The sequence below is a fragment of the Solanum verrucosum genome, unplaced genomic scaffold, assembly GCF_900185275.1.
Source record: "Solanum verrucosum unplaced genomic scaffold, falcon-dt-bn FXZP01000074.1, whole genome shotgun sequence".
Lineage (NCBI taxonomy): Eukaryota > Viridiplantae > Streptophyta > Magnoliopsida > Solanales > Solanaceae > Solanum > Solanum verrucosum.
The window spans coordinates 1,475,251-1,492,832 of record NW_026020200.1 but is presented as its reverse complement, the minus strand read 5'-3'; the positions used below and the strand labels follow the sequence as shown (position 1 = coordinate 1,492,832).

The 17,582-nt window shown below is 38.1% G+C and overlaps 1 protein-coding gene across 1 annotated transcript; it reads left to right on the top strand.

The window, feature by feature from the left end:
* Positions 1-709: 709 nt before the first annotated feature.
* Positions 710-17,047, top strand: LOC125830010 (uncharacterized). The gene is made up of 2 exons (XM_049509233.1): positions 710-968; positions 16,673-17,047. Exons 1-2 carry the CDS (start codon positions 724-726, stop codon positions 16,875-16,877), a joined length of 450 nt encoding a protein of 149 aa, XP_049365190.1. The 5' UTR covers positions 710-723; the 3' UTR covers positions 16,878-17,047.
* The last annotated feature ends 535 nt before the right edge of the window (positions 17,048-17,582 follow it).

Sequence of the window (17,582 nt, the reverse complement as noted above, 5' to 3'; positions counted from 1 at the left end):
ATTTTTTTTTGTATAACTTTTAAATATTTAAGTTGTTAATTATTGTGATTTATAGTGTTATTTATATTTATACAATTTTCAGATATGTAACAAACTTAAAAAAAGACGTAATTTTTCAATATTTGATAAACAAATAAAGTCATTAATATTTTAAGAAATGATTTTGCCATAAAAAATAAAATGAAAGAAGTTATGAGGTAGAAATAAAGAGAAGGAAATAAAGTTGCTATTCAAAATATGAAGTGGAACCTATATTATATGCATTAATAGATAGAGGGAAAGTGGAGAAAAGAATTGCCCACATGCATGGAAATTAGGCAAATTTTGCGGCTGAGAAGCAAAATGCGGTATTCATGTGGAAGAACTAGGCTAACTTTTACGTGCCAAATTTAAAAAGTACAATTACAAAATAGCTAAGTACAATATTATTTAAGCATTAACATTAGAAAAGTATTAAGAATTAATCATATTACCCTTAGCTACGGAAGCAAGCATGTGACGAAGAGCTGCTTCCCTGGCCTCTTATATTTAGTAGTAAAGTAATAGTAATTCTCTGTAATTTATCATTGTTTACTATGTCATGCCCATACCCAAAGAAGACAATTTCTATCCGTGTACAAACAATAAATGATGATAAGATACATGTGGAAGCAAACGTAGGTTAGTTTTTTTATATATGCAGAAAGAAAAGAAATGATAAAATGATTAAGATTGAAGAGAAGGATGGCTTGTGTAAGCAGTGGCATGTGGGGAATGGGCATCATGAGTAATGCTAATTCGAATAGGTATAATAATAAATTTAGCAACAACCCAAGTTTAGTACTAAGTAGTAGCAAGGGTAAAAGAAGGATAGTAGCATCAGGTGAAAAGGAATCAAGCAGCATGGCCACTGAGATTGCCGGAGTGAAGGTCATTAACAACCCTCCCCAATCTAAACTCACGGACCTCGGCGTCACCTCTTGGCCCAAGTAATCTCTCTTTTCTCTCTCTCTCTCTCTCTCTCTCTCTCTCTCTTTTCTATTCAACTCTAAACCCTAACATTAAAAAAATTCATCAAAAATGGTTTTATTCTACATATATTAGTATAACCGTGGTATAAACAATGAAAGATCCACCAGACTGCCTGTTGAGCTCAATGTGAAACTGCACTGTTATTATCTTTATCTTTTAGTTAGAAATAAAGTAAAGATGAACTTTCTTTTAGTTAGCGATGATGTTTCATTTATTACTTACATATAATTTTATCTTTTGGGTCTCAAGTTAGAATTTGCCTTCTAGGTGGAGCTCGTCGTACCAGGCTTGCCTAGTGTGGGTTACCTCTCCTGTGTGGTTTGCGAGTTATTGAATAGGAGCAGAGTTTTACCCTATGCGCACCCAAAGGGCAGCAGCTGCGGGTTTCTCTTGTCATCAATTTTTTTTATCTTTTGGTTAGATTTAATGGCTTTATCTGCCATTATGTGTTTCTGGTAAACTGTTAAGTCTTACCATTAACAACCAAAATGAATACACCTAATGAGCACCTAGGAACACAACCACCTTCTCGAACGGGTGTCGTGCTCTCTAGACATCTAAGAACAGAAAACTAGTTAAATAGTCTGAAAATCAAAGTACGAAACCTACGAGCTCTCTTGGTGGCTTGTATACACTCTAATCTTAGTCTAATCTACTTTTGTATCTGTGCAATGACAAAATTTGTATTTAGGGTAGGACTGCACGAAGATGATCCAATTCCTGGCTTGCTATGTGTAGTAGAGCATTGCACTCCACACAGCAAACACAAGATCCTTCTGAAACAGTCTCCAATGTCTACTCCTTATCCATTGTATGGTCTGTTGGACCCCTCTGATGTTTCTGAGCCTAGCCAGTTAGAGAGGTCATTCCTAACAGCTATAATCCAGTCACAGTCTCCAAATAAATGAGCTTGAGAGTCCACTCTACCTTGATTACATAAGTCACAAGTAACAGTACCAACTGTAATATGCAGTTTGTTAAGTCTCTCCTTTATTAGTAATCTGCCCTGATTTATTAACCAAATAAAGAACCTGTGCTTTGGCTGAAATATATTAGACCAGATTAAGTTGGCCTCTAGAAATCTAGCCTGAGTCTCTGTCAATGCATTGTAGCTTCTAGTAACTGATTATGCACCATTTGCAGTAACCAGATATTGGTTATTATGATACCCACTGAACCATGGTTGCTTTGAGAGAGTTTAACTTCTTCCAATACCAACTACAGTCAGCTGGTGACATGTAGTTCCAGATATTTCTCGAAGTTTTCATACATACACCATGCACCTACTTAACCCATAGTGTATCTTCCTTCCTTGCCAACATCCAAATCAATTTCCCAATTGAGGTTACATTCTAGTTCCTGCAGATCTTTATGTTTAGGCCACCAAACTTTTTAGGAATACACACCTTATCCCATGCAACCAAGACCATTTTTCTTTGTTCTTCTGAACTACCCCAAAGGTAGTCTATACACTGTTTATCTACTGCTTTCAGGCTGCTATGAGGCAATATAAACATAGATCCCTAAAAGTTGTCAATAAAGAATAAAACAGCACTGATCACCTGCATATGATAGACACTTTGAACAGGAAGTAGTGATCCTATGTGTGATCTTCCCAACTGGTTGATGACACTCCATTTTACTCCACTTTTTTATTTTAATGAGAACCCAATGCTAGACAGGATCCCTGCTTGAGTGGTGTCATCATCTATACCTTCCAAGAAGATTTTAGACTTGTCTACATCGTCTACCAGACCAGTGGCATCACTGAAATGGTTTATAGCCTTCATCACTCTTGCAATGGAACTGCAATCTCCTCTACAAAATATCATTAGATTATTTGCAGAAATAAGATGAGTTAGTTTAAGAAATTTGCACATGGGGTGAAACCTGAAGTCTAAAAATTCAGTCATCTTCTTGAGTGTCCTGGCTAGATATTTCATTACTAATACAAACAGTAATGGTGAGATTGGGTTCCCCTGCCCTAGGCCCCTTCTCCATTCAAAATATCCATAGCCTTCCCTATTTACTTTTATTGTAAGCTTAGTAGTAGTAATGCATGTCATCACCAATTGAATGAAAGATGTTGGAAATCCATATACATTTAAAGCTTCCTCAAGAAACTCCCAGTTCAGCATATCATAAGCCTTCCTCAAGTCAATCTTCATCAAACATCTAGGTGATGTTTTCCTATTATAGTGCCTAAGTAGATCATGACAAATCAAGATGCCATGGACTAAAGACCTGCCCGCTACAAATCCAGCCTGATTTTCAGCCACTAAATGTGATATTGGCTTCCCGAGTCTAACACAGATCACCTTAGACATGGGCTTATAAAGCACATTACAACATGAAATAGGCCTGAATTGGCTAGCGTATTGATGATTTGGCACCTTTAGAATCAATGAAATTATAGTAAAGTTTATCTGTTTTAGTTGCTCCCTATTACTCAGCAACTGAAGCACTGCAGTGACCACATCATCCCTCACAATATTCCAAGTTTTCTTTATAAAGTGCCAAATCCATCTGGCACAGGGCTTTTACTGCTGTCAATTCCAAATATTGCCACGTTCATGTGTTTGCTGGTGTATGGATTGAGTAAGTGCATCTGATGTTCTACTGAGAGTACAGGGCTCAACTCTAATAAGCTTTAGTTCTATGTAGTCTTTTCCTTCCCAACAAGTCTTTATAGAAATTTACAAACACATCAACAATACTGCAGTTTCTAAGTGCATAACATCCTGTGCATCCTTCAGTTGTGTTATGGCTTGCTGCAACTTCCTATGTTCTATTACTGAGAAGAAGCTTCTGGAGTTATCTCCCAGTTTCACCCACTTTGCTTTACTCCTCTCCTGTAGAAAGTTTTCTGCTAGGTCAGGGGGTTCTCCTGAACTTCTGATATTACACCTTCTCCTATTGTTGCAATAGCCGATCAGTTGGATTCAAGTGTAAAGCTTTCTGTGTTTGTTCGAGAGCAAACCTATCAGTCGCCACCTCTACTAGTATGTCCCTGAAATGCTGTTGATTAAGTTATCTCAAACTTTTCTTGAGTAGCTTCAGTTTCTTAACAATTTGCAACATTGTACATCCATCAATTGGAGTCTGCAAGACAACCTCCACTTTCTCCATACAACTAGGATGACTGGCCCAAATATTAAAGTACTTATAAGATCTACTTGATCTAGCAATAACATGAAGTGATTCTATCTTGACTGGAGTCACTGGATTATGATATCTTATTCCCTCAGGTAAGAAGTTAGCTATATAGTCAGGTATCTGTGTCAACCAATCATTTTTGATGAACACCCAATCAATCTTGCCAAATCCTTCCAGTATAATGGTGCTTCAAGTTAGTAACATATTGTCAGCCAGGAAATAAAGTAATAAACTACTAGCTGACCTTTCAATCCTGTTAGTGTCTTCTTATTTTTATTTTTTGCTAAACCAACCAACCCTACTGCTTCTCTATTGCAAAGGAGTTGGACCTCCTTTTTCTTATTAGGTCCATTGAGGCCCCTTACATTCCAAAAAAGTATGTTATCCATTCCCAGAGAGAGGTGTTGGTTGTCCTCCCTCTTTCCTGACTAGTGTTATCAAAAGCAAAAAGCGCAAAAAAGCTCTAAGTTCTGATGGGGCTTTAAGCGCAAAGAACAAATAAAACATGGCTTTAATGAAAAAAGGCGCAAGGGGAGAAAAACTACAAATATATATGTTTAGTCCAAGTCTAATAATTTATAAGCATGAATGACAAACATACAAAACAAAGGAATTGAAAAATAATTACGATTGAGTGAAATATCAATTGTTTAGTGTCGTCTCTTTTGAAGTTCATTGGCAAAGAGAAGTATGCCTTAGAACCTTGATAACGACACTAAAGTGCACATTAAGCAAGGCGAAGCTCTCAACGTGTTTTGAGCTTCGCTTCAGGGCTTAGGGGGTGTTTGGATAAGCTATTTTTAAGTGGTGACTTAAAAGTCAAAAGCCAAAAGTAAGTAGCTACCTACTTTTGACTTTTGGCTTTTTTTTTTGGACTTTTTAAGCCTAAAGTAAGTGCTTTTAAGTACTTTGTGTCTTTGCCAAACACCTCTAAAAATTAAAAAATGCTTAAAAGCAAAAAACACCTAAAATAAGTCAATCCAAACACCCTCTTAAGCACGCCTTTGATAACACAGTTTCTTACCTTACTAGCTTTTGCTGAAGCTAAGCCCTGGTTTATCCAATCCTTGAAAAGGATTTGGAGAAAATACTGGGAGCAGTTGTACTCTAGCCTGTTGCTTGTTGGTAGGCAAAGGAGTTACCCATCCTCCTCCTGCCTTCCAGAATGCTGGTGAGTACCTCCGTCTTGCCTGTACCCTCCTTATTCCCCACTGTTTTTAGTCTCTCCTGGTTCATCTCCACAGAATTATCCTTGGTCATCTCTGTAACCTGTGCAGGTGACACCACAACTAGTTGTTTTGTGATTAGCTCAGATTGTGGCTTGTTCTTCTTCTTACATTTCTCTACAGTGTGTCCATAATTTTTGCAAAACTTACATAAAGTAGGTCTCCAATCATACTGGACTTTCTGCTTTATCAGATTGCCTATTTTATTCTTAAAGACTATCTTCGCAGGTAAGGGCAGTGTATGTCCACCTCTATGAGCATCCTTGCAAAGTTCAATCCCATCTTTTGCTCAGTATTCTGGTCCACCATTAGAGGTTTCCCAATTAGGCTTCCTATCTTACTAAGACCTTTAGGACTCCAATACGTGAAACCCAGCCCAGGTAGCTTCATTCATATGGGAATTGTTAAGAAGTCCCACATCGGTAGATGGATGAGACATTGGTCTCCTTATATGGACTTGGACAAACCTCCCTTTATGAGCTAGTTTTTGAGGTTGAGTTAGGTCCAGATGTCATAACTTCACATGGTATCAGTGCCATGCTCATCTTGTTTTTCACTGATGTTGGACCCCAGTCCATTTATAAGTGTTCACGCTCTAGTTGAGATCTGGGCATGCAGGGGAGTGTTAAGAAGTCCCACATTAGTAGAGGGATATCCCTTTATATGGACTTGGACAAATTTCCCCTCATGAGGATTGAGTTAGGCCTAGGTGTCATATCCACAGGAACAATGTACAACTCCTCCCTTGAGAACTCCATAGGAACTGTGTACAACTCCTCCCTTGAGAACTCCATATCCGGGATCTAAGCCTTTACAATAAAAGGTTTGTTGTCAAAGTGATAAATACCACCTTGAATAACTTCTTCCTTCCTCACGTTTGTATCAAACCTGGCCAAAACAATTCCAATCTTTAGCATTGCCACCTTGTTAATCCCATTTTTAGCCCATAGTCTATGGATGTAGCCATTCAGTACAGAAAAGGGTGGGTGTCCCCCAATACATATCATATTACAACATTCTTCCAATATGCTAATTCAGTACTAATATCCTACCTCACCATGCATTTCAGGTTCTACCAATTCAAGCTTAAACCCTGCATTAGAGATTTTGGTAATATCAAAATTGTCCCATATGGACCTAATCTTGTTCAACTCATGTGAGCTTTCAACCTTATCTGCCCAAGGTATTTCAGGAAGTTACTGTGGCCTGACTTGCAGGGCTGAGCTGCTGTATGTGATTTCCCACTTTAGAACTGCTTGGAGATACAGTAACCTACAGTTATCGTTCCAATGGTTTTCTCTAGGGTTTCCTCCGTCACCTGGTTATCCTTCCTCCTCAGTGTGCTCCTTAATTGTGTCGAAGCAATTTCAGCTTGCTTGTGAGCCGCCCCTTCTTCCTGAGTCAATTCAACCTGGATATGATAGACCTCTATACCTGTACGATGTGCAGCAGTCCCTGGAGTAACTGTTCCATTAGTGACCTTCACAACCTCCTTGATTGTTTGATTTCCTTTCTTCTTCTGTTGATTGCCAGCCTTAGATGCATTCTCTTGGGACATGAGTACCTTCTGAGAGGGAGTACAAACTCTCTTTCCCATGGGTGGCGCAGGTTAGGCTACTGTGTGTCGAGAGAGAAACATACTCACCTTTAAGTTTAAGTTTGTATCTGCCCTTATCTCGTGAACAAGTTTTTATTATCTCCCACATCTAGCTTGTTTAGTGTTGCATACTATAAACAAGACCATTTATTACTTTGTTTGGGAAAATACTTGACTAAAGATGCTCCGTGAATTGATCTGACTTCTATACTGCTCTTCTTTCCAGATCTTCTTTCTCGCTCTATTCTTCTCCCTCTTCCCTTGTGGTGTTGCATAGAAACCACAATAAGGAAGATTTATATTTCTTGAGAAGTTGGAAACACTAGTATGGTTATACAAGAGAAATTCAATCTGCTTGTTTGCAGCAAAAACCTAACCAACAGAAGGATCATCACCTGACACTATCAACAAGGACGAGATATATTCCATAATTCGGATCTTTTGGAGCTGGACCAACAGTCTCAGTCACCAGAGTCGAGTTCTCTATGATGGGGAAAAAATTATGTAGCTTAACAAAAGATTACAATTTAATTATGATGATTTCTATTATTCTATATTTTTAGTCAGAAATAACTAGTGGATAATGTCACATTTATATACTACTTATATAAAACCCTCTGAGCTTTACTAAAAATGCTCCCAGGCACAACTCCCAATACTCCCCTTTCTCCTACTTCATAGGAGGGAGGAAACTCTCTTTCCGGCAACTCCTTGCCGGAAACGTCCTTTCTTTCTACTCTCAACTCCCACATTCCGTTGTAGCTTTTTCACTGAACTCTCTTTTCTTCATTATTTTCTTCTTTCACTAGCAGAGCTCTTCCTCTCTAGATCTTTGATGGAGGAAAACAGGATATATTTCAAGGCAGGCTTCAAGTCTTTCGATATCACAAGATGGACAGTGGGGAGAGACATTTGGTTTGAATGGGTCGAGAGAAGTCGCAAAATGATGAGAAGGTCTTCCATGAGTGTGAAAATCATGAAATGGCTCTGCACAGTCTTCAAGGAAGCAGCCAAGGATAGAGAAAAAGGAATCAGAAGATGGAAATACAAAGAAAAATTCACTGAGACTTTCTACACTAGGAAAGTGATTGAGTACGGTAGATTCTTGAGCATTTTAACTCTTGCTGGTCGGGAAAGAGTAGTTATAATAGTCCCAGAGTTAGCTACAAATGCTGGGTGGGATGAGATAGCCTCTAAGATAGAGAGGTTCATTCAATGCTCTCACCAACTGAAGAATGCAGTACAACCCAAACTATTTAAGGACCTCTCTTATGCCACAGCAGCTGGGAAAGCAAGTGGAGATCAAACACTTCAGGTGAGACGAAGATCTCGTACAGTGAAGGAAACCTTTAAGTTACAGAGACACCAGGGGCAATAGACACTGGACTTTTCAAGAGGTGCATTGTGGGCTCTTTTGATGAGGGTGAAACACAACTGCCCTCTTTATCAGACATCAGGAGATGGATTGCAGTCTCTTGGAAAGGAGTGTTTGGGATCAACATTTACGAGACGGCCAACAACATATTCCTCTTCGAATTTCCAAACAGGTACATGGCAGAACAAATCATACAGAGGTGGGGGAAGTTCAAATTTAATCTTCAGTGGTGGAACCCTGTAGTAGGATGCGAAGATTCCAATCAAAAAGCCAAATCTACTTGGATTAGAGCTTTAGGAGTATGGTCACAAAGAATCTTCACAGAAATTGGAAATCTTTGTGGAGGATGGGTCGAAACTGAGGAGGAGAAGGGTTTGAAGAACCATTTGAAGTGGACAAGAATTAAAATCCGTGGAGATGGAAAAAATTGCCCGAGCGAGATTTCGATTGAGAGAGACAAAATTTATCCCAATTTGGGTAGAGACGAAAGTTCGATTCCAAATCTTGACGCCGACGGTAGAAGAAAATCACCAGCTAGTCATGCCGGAGCTGGGAGAGTGCAGAAAAGAACATGGAGGTCTGCCACTGTCTTTGGACCAACAGGTAATAGACTTATCTCCTACAGAGAAAGGACAAAAAATTTTGAAAAAGTCAGATGGTGTGCAGATGAGGCACGTGGGGCTCCCAGAGACAGCTGGAGTCTTTTTAAATGAGACCCCACACTCATGTGCTAAGGAAGTGGAGACCCAAGTCTATTTTAGAAATTTTTTGGGCTGGGGCAATAGTAAAAAAAAGATTGAGCCTGATAGAGCAAATATCATTTTGGCCCAAGAGAGGTAGCCTTTATTGATTCTTTATGCTTTGAAATAGAGGACCATGCTCCAGTTCTTAAGAGCACTCTTCTACAACATGATACTACAGCAAATGAAGGGCATGCAGAACATGGGAACTCAATTATAAACTCAGGAGATGCTTCGAATCCCCCCAAAACGATGGTGATGGAGGTTAGCAGTGATAAAGCAGATTTAATTCTGGAAATTCAGAAGGATCAAAATACCACATCAAGCATGCATACTGACAAATAAATTGAGGAGTGGCTGGTGGAAGATGTGTGTGCAGAATAACATCCCAACTATGGAGGATTTTCATTACGCTCAGGGGTTTTGCTTGGCCTTTGCCTAATAGAATCACGCATCTTTTATACAGCTGGGGAGAAGTAGGGGTGGGAGCTGCAGATAGAGATAGATGGAGGATTGTCCCAACCTGTATTTGGTGGACTGTTTGGAAAGAAAGAAATGCTAGATGTTTTGAGAGCAAGAGTTGTGATCTTCAAAAGATCAACTAAATTGTATCATGCTTTTTTGCTTCTGGTGCAAGCAAATGTATTTAGAGGACACTGAATCCATTATAGATATCCTAGGTTCCTGTTAGGATTCAGATTCAGTTTTCTTACTTTTTGACAAGCTGTAAATATGGTTTAGTGCAACCCAAGCACTGGTTCAATGAATATACACAATGTTACCTTCTCAAAAAAAAAGTAGTGGATAACCTTATCTTCTAGTCAGAGATACTGTAGTTAGGGATAATCTTGTTACTTAATAATAAAATTTGTTCTAGTCTTCTCTTGTTATTTAGAGAGAAATTTCTCATTATCTCAGTGGTCAAGCTTGTTCACTTGCGAAACAAATTGGCCAAAGGTATGCGCTCATGAACCGATGATAAAGTTTGAATCAATTCCTGCCTATATCTATGCTAGGAAATTAAACAAGATATTTAAACAAGAGCATCCATGCCCAAACCAATAACCTATTCATACTTAAAGGGTTACACCAATTGATAAGTTGTGAAGAGTCTTGTAAATAAATGGGCTCTGGTGCGTGGGCAATTTAATATGGGGCCAAATATCAGGAAACAATAATTGAGATGGGTCTTGCTTTGACACCATGTAAATATGTGGATCTTGGACCTAACTTAACCTCAAAAACTAACTCAAGATTGCCCAAGCCATATTAAGGAGACAACCTACTCCTTAAGCAGCCCATCAAATAAGTGGAAGATAAGAATTGGTGTAACCTCCCCTCCAAACTATTCTAGGCCAGTCCCAGTGAGTCAGTCAGTCAATCCTGTGCAAAAGTTAGCACTGCTCTTGCTCCAATATACGTGTAGGGGTGAGCATTGATGAAACTCAACCTTTATTATTTCGTGTCCTTTTCTCTTTGAACTGATTTGAAGGAACCTGAGTTATCCCGAATCTTATTTCTCCCAAGTTCCTTGTGCTTATTTATCTTTTCAGTTGCTGATAGATCACTGTATTTACTTGATCTTGATCTGATCCCTGGGGACAACCCTATCCTCACAAAGATAATAGGCTTTTCTTCCTTTGAATCTAATGTTGTGGTTTTGTCTAATTGAGTCACAGGGCTTCTGCCTACTGTCTATTTCAAAAGGGTTCAATTTAATCTGATGGATATCAGAATAAATAAGCAAGCGCTGATTGAAAAATTAGTCAAATTCTCATGGTGACTCTCATCTGTAAAATCATTAGATCACCTCATGATGACCACAGTGGCAAGGGAATAGGGATATGTTGATGTTCCATCACACCAGGATTAGTTTTAGAGAAAGAAGAAGCTATCTTGATGGTTATTGCTGCTATCATAGAAGTTAGAATAGTCGCACCATCCTTGATTTCTACAAACTTAATGTTGTAATTATTTCCTTATTTTATGCCAATGAACTTAGCGAGCCTTCCTATTAATTATGTTTAAATAACCAACCATTATCCAGTTTTTAGTTCCTTGTCTTTTTTCAGAAATATTTACCCGATTGATGACTCCAGGAAGCACATATCCATCTGACTTTTATTTCTCCAATTCATCTTTAGTACAACAACATATCCAGGGAAATCTCACAAGTGGGGTCTAGGGAGGGAGAGTGTACGCATACCTTACCACTACCTCGTGGAGATAGAGAGGTTGTTTCCAAAAGACCCTCGGCTCAAGTGTAGCAAATCCAAGTGATAGCAATGCATAGGAGTTATGAAATCATGCTAAAAGGACTTTACATGACATGCAATGACCAAGCTAACTCATAAGATAAAAGGTTAGAAACATAAGTAATAATCATGGTCAATGCAAGTTGACCATCTTTAAAACACTTGTGAGATACTTTGAAAGTAACCTTAATTTATTACCGAGGGAAGTTTATCATGTAATTGACATAGACCATGTGAGTTATAACATGGAATTTAGTGTACTGCTCCCACACCGAAAAAAGAGTGTCCTACTTGCCAAGGTAGGACCACGAGTCTAAGCTAAGGTGGATCCACTAGCTACTGTCTATTCGAGACAACATCCTATGGTGACACATAGTTATAGTCAAGGAGATTGTTATTAGAGGTCGGGCCTCTACGAACTCAATATCTTCTCGGTGCTAAGTTAAATTCCATGGAATAGTCATTAATCTTATTCACATTATCATCCATGGAAAAGTACTATTAAGTTACTAATCCAAGCTAGAAACATCATAGAGTAGCTCCTTAGACCATGCATGAGAAAACCTTTCACCATCCAAGATCTTTTCATAATAGCTTTATAAGACACAATCATTAACTTCATACTAAAAGTGCCATACTACTAATGATATAGTTTTAGAAACTTGGTCCATGATCATTGATGACATATCCAGATACCATACTAATCAAGACCTAACATAGGAAAATAATGGCCCAAACACATATGCAGTCCCTTAAACTTGTCTCTAATTTTCATTTTGGCACTCCAACTCAACCTTGTTCCATTTTAACCTTTCAACTCCAACTTTTTTTTTATGACAAGGGAAACCCGCAGTCGCTACCCTTTGGGTGCGCACAGGATAAAACCCCTGCTCCTATGCAATAGCTCGCAAACCACATAGGAGAGGTAACCCGCACTAGGCAAGCCCGGTGCGACGAGCTCGACCCAGAAGGCAAACCCCTTACTTTCGCTAGCAAGGGGTTTCGAACTTGAGATCTCCAACATGGAAGTCCCAAGCCCAAACCACTGGGCCACTCCAATTTTTATGTTCCATTTAGGCACTTCTTTCCAAAGAATCATCAAAGTGGATGTGTGTACTTCACATGCCATGACATGGCACAAAAGCCAATTATAAACACACACACAACTAATATAACTTGCTCCCATTTTTTATTTTAACACTGTATTTTAGCCTTGTTCCATTTTAACCCTTCAACTCTGTTTTATATACCATTTAAACACAAAAATACTAATTTTATGATTTCTTTATTTTTATTTATGTTCTTCATTTCCACTTTTTCATTTTAAAAATCAATGTCATATCTTTTAAAAAAATTAACGGATGAACATCATTTTAAAATTATTTTGTTAGAGTTTCTCTACATTGTTATGTGAAAAAATAACCGACGAAAGTGTGTTGTTTTTCTTTTTTAAAACAATTAATTAAATTAAATGACACCACTTTTTTTTTCATATCTAGTCTATTTGGATTTAACTCAAATACCAGCTTTCTAATTTTTCATCAACTAAATACGAGTAAAAAAAACTCATGTTCACTGCTAATTATTAACACTACAAAAAAACACTAAACTCGACACACTTCGTTGGGTTTTCATTGATTTTTTTAAGAAAGAAAATCGACGCACTTTCGTAGGTTATTTTTCACACAAAATACAAAGAAACTCTCATAAAGAAATTGTTACTTTTAAAAAAATAAAAAAAAAAAAAATCAATGATCATCCGTCAATTTTTAATTTTTTAACAATACCTAACGGATGAACGTTGATTGTTAAAATGCAAAATTGCAGTTGAAGAGCATATATAGAAACAAAGAAATCATAAAATAAGTATTTTGAGTTTAAATGGTACATAAAAAAGGTTGAAGGGTCAATCTTTTATTATTTTTTTAAAGAAAAAAACATTTTATTTGTCTTTCACTCTCTTAGAGAAAGTGTGATGCACACACTCTGCCACATCACTTAAAAGTGCCTAAATGAAACATAGAAATTGGAGTTAAAGGGTTAAAATGGAACAAGGTTGAGTTGGAGTGCCAAAATGAAATTTAAGGACAAGTTTAAGGGTCTCCATATGTGTTTGACCGAAAATAATCAAAAGCATTGATGGCAAATTTAGATATCATTCATGTCATGTGGCCAAGCTTCATAGAACATATAGATAACTTCATCTATAAGCTTACTTAAGTCATAAACATTGCTTTCATAAAAAAAAACATGCATATCTTCATAAATTCATATTTCATAGTTCATAAGCTTCATCATGTGTTGATAGTCAAAATGAATGGATCATGCATTGGTTCATATGGATTCAACTCAAAATCATGTGAATTTTTCAATTCATGTATAAGAAGATAGAAAACAATCAATTGAATCATAATTGAAAAGAACTCATGAACATTGAATAAAACCCTAACTTTGAATTGAGAATCTAACTTGTAAAATTGGAACATCTTTGAGGAACCTATGGAGGAAAAGAACTCCATAGGTGAATACTAACATACCTTAGTGATCAAGGCCCAATAGCTATGGTGAATTGAGAATCTTGAAGTGAAACCCTAGTTTTTTTCTTCCTTAGCTTTTGAGAGTATTTTGGGATGAACTTGGAGGGAATTTTGGGAATTAGGTGAACGACATAGTTTAGGTACCAAACAGATAGGGGAAAGACCAAAATGACCCCAAACTTAAAAACTGACGGGTGACCTATATGGATCCCTAAATGGTCCGTTTAGGTCACCAAAGACCGTATAGGGATCTGTCCGGGAGACCCTCAGGTCCTGACAGCCTTTTAACGGTTGGTCTACTTCCCTTAAAATGGCTAGTGATGCCCTACACAGACTGTTTAGGGTTCCAGGTCCATTTTGGGTTTGAGGACTTGCATGTTAACCTCCCTTACCTTCTCCAAAGTCCAAGGTGTTACACTATAAAACTTATCTTTAAGTTTTTGTGGTACCTTCTTAGCACACAAGACTCCGGATGCAAGCCTCTATTTCATCCGCGTTGCACCAATATAATGTGTGATATCATCGTCGATGTCTCCACGTTCCTGGATTATAGACTCAAGATGCTTGAAACTATCTTTCTTGGTGATAGCCTGAGTATCAAGCCTCACTTACCCTCTTGCATTGCTTCATTGAATTTGCACTTCAAATACTTTGGTTTGGTCTTGCTTAACCTGCACCCTTTAGACTCCAAAATTTGTCTCCACACCTCAAACCTAGCATTAACTCCATTGAACATCTCATCAATCAACATTATGACATCTGCAAATAACATACACTAAGGCACCTCATCTTGAATGGACCGCATCAATTCATCTATCACCAAGGCAAATAGGAACGGGCTAAGAGCTGATCCTTGGTTCAACCCCACCTCTACTGGAAAGTGCCCCGAGTCTCCTCCCACCATTCTAACTCGCGTTTTAGCTCTTATACATGTCCTTTATCGCCCTAATGTAAGCCACCGGTACCCTTTTAGCCTCTAGGCATCTCCAGAGCATTCCCCTCGGGACTTGTCCTAGGCCTTTTCAAGGTCGATGAACACCATATATATGTAGGTCTCTCTTCCTTTCTCTGTATTTTTCCACCCATCTCCTTACAAGATTGATGGCTTCTGTAGTGGATCCCCCGGCATGAATCCAAGCTGGTTCTCGAAAATAGACACACCCCGCCTACTCTCAACTCCACCACTCTCTCTTAAATTTTCAAAGTGTGGCTTGACAACTTGATACCCCTATAGTTTTTACACTTTTGGATATCACCCTGTTCTTATACAATGGAACCATTGTACACCACCTCTATGCTTATGGCATTTTACCTGTCTTAAAAATGACATTAAACAAATCAGTTAACCACTCCACACCTACCCTATCTATGCTCTTCCAAAGCTCCATCGGGATCTCATCTGGTCTGGTTGCTCTTCCCCTGCTCATCTTCATAATAGGGCTTTTAACCTCCTCAACTGTAATCCATCTACAGTACCCAAAATCCCAATGTCTCTCAGGGAGCTCCGAATCACCTTTAGTATGTTCGTAATTATATGTTGGGTCTCCACTTCTAAGATCTCAAGGGTGGATGAAGTGACACCTTAATCATCAACATTGCAGGGAGAAAAAAAATGTTTAAGTAGAGTATATTGTAGAAAAGCAAATTCAGGCTCCAGCAAGCATGTATAAGCTCAAGGAAGGCGTCATAGTTTAAATTAAAAGTGCGGTTTTGGGTGGCAGTGGTTTTAGTGCACTTACCTGAGCATGTTAATCTCATGAAATGTTGTTTACTCAATTGTAGTTTATTATCCTAACATAAAGGATACATTTCCTTTTAGCCCCACGTCTTGAAATCATAATTTGGCCTCTCTAACCTGTGTATAGTTAAATACCTACAGAAGCTTTGCCTTGATTTTCTTCTTGATGTCTAAAGGTAGGTAGCCAAGAAATTTTCTGAAGTAGTGTTCCTCATCATAATACACTCTTGGCATTTTATCATTCTCCAGCTCTGCGAAATTCTTGAAGCGGGCAGAACTGTTTTCTATAAATTGTGGATGTCAGGTTGTTGGTCCACCTGAAGTCTTATTGACATTGAATATTCCGGATCAATGTATTCCGGTTTCAAACTTGTGAAGCATCTTTCGCTTGTCTACATACAGTTGTCTGATCTTTGTAGATATATAAAATTGTTAGCTATGCAAAATAGGAAAATTTTCCCTTCTCTCATAGGATTAAACTCAATTAACATAGAAGAGAAATAAACAAAGGGAAAAAAACTAAAGAGGGGAGGGGAAACTAAAGAGGCGAGGGGATAATACAGCAGTTTTCTGCAGTAACTAAGCATAATAGTTTGCAATTCAGACTGATGCCTAGAAGTTTATCACCTTAACAGCACCATCCCATTAAATTGTGCTAAGCATCCAAATTGTAGGAATGGGATTGTTAAAAGTGCAAAGCCTGAACCTTCCATTTCTGCATCAATTACTTGCCTTAGAAGCATTTTTTTACCTAGAGAAGATATTTACGATGCGTAGAAACAGTTTGCACTATGCTAAAATGGGGGTACTTATTTAACCTTCACTAGCTGTTCACTCTGATCAACTCATGCAGCATGTTTTAAAGGGGTGGTTTATCTTTCGTTACTCCTTCGATCCTGTAATTCTGTATTAGTAGCTCATCCAGTGTCTTCAATAAGTTGGCTTGTGTTTAATCTGACTGTCATTTTGCATATTTGTTTACTCGCACCCTATTTGTTTTTTTCTGGTTCCTAAGTAGAGACTTATTTGTGAAATAGGTGGGGTTGTCCTCCTAGCAAATTCCCATGGACATACTCTGCCAAAGAGACATGTTACTTGCTGAAGGGAAAGGTGAAGGTTTACCCTGATGGTTCTAATCAGGCTGTTGAGATAGGCGCAGGCGACTTGGTTGAGTTCCCCAAAGGAATGAGCTGCACTTGGGATGTTTCTGAAGAAGTGGACAAGCATTACAAATTTGAGTAAATGGGTTCAATCACCAGAGCCTTCTTATGTATTGGAATTTTCTTCCTTCACCAGATTAGTGTAACGCTGCTGTGATTTCTACATTTCACTGTTAAGAGTTTGGATATGGTTGAGGTTTATGTACTAATTGGCTGTATGCCTTAATGAGATAAATTTTGGCTATTAGCTAACCTCTTTACCATCTTTTCATTCCATAATATATATATATTGCACCAGCACACACCTGCGCGCATACACTTCACACGAGCCTCAAACGAGGCCACCAGTGTAGTCCTCCACTAACTGTCATGGCGCACGGAGCTTTAGTGAGGCTCTAAGTCCGTGACATTACGCTCACCAGAAAATATCAAGACATAATGAAGTAGTTCTCCTAGCTCAGTAATTTACTTTTGCTAATCTTTACCTCTTTTTCTGTTACTTCCACCTATCTTTGAACTACTATATTAACATTAACTTGGATATGTAATAAAGTAAGACCTGGTAAATTTTGCATGGTCAAGTTGGCAAGAAGCATCATCACTCGGTAGTAGAAAGCAGATGTCTTAACAAATGCAAATTATTTATCTAACGACAATACTGACTTCTTCTATCCTCATGATTAAGGGTACTATAATTTTTTATTTGTTTTTTAAAATTTATGATGATGTCATTAATTTAAGAACATTAGTTCGTTTAATTTTATCATTTGTTTTGTTGTTTAAACAT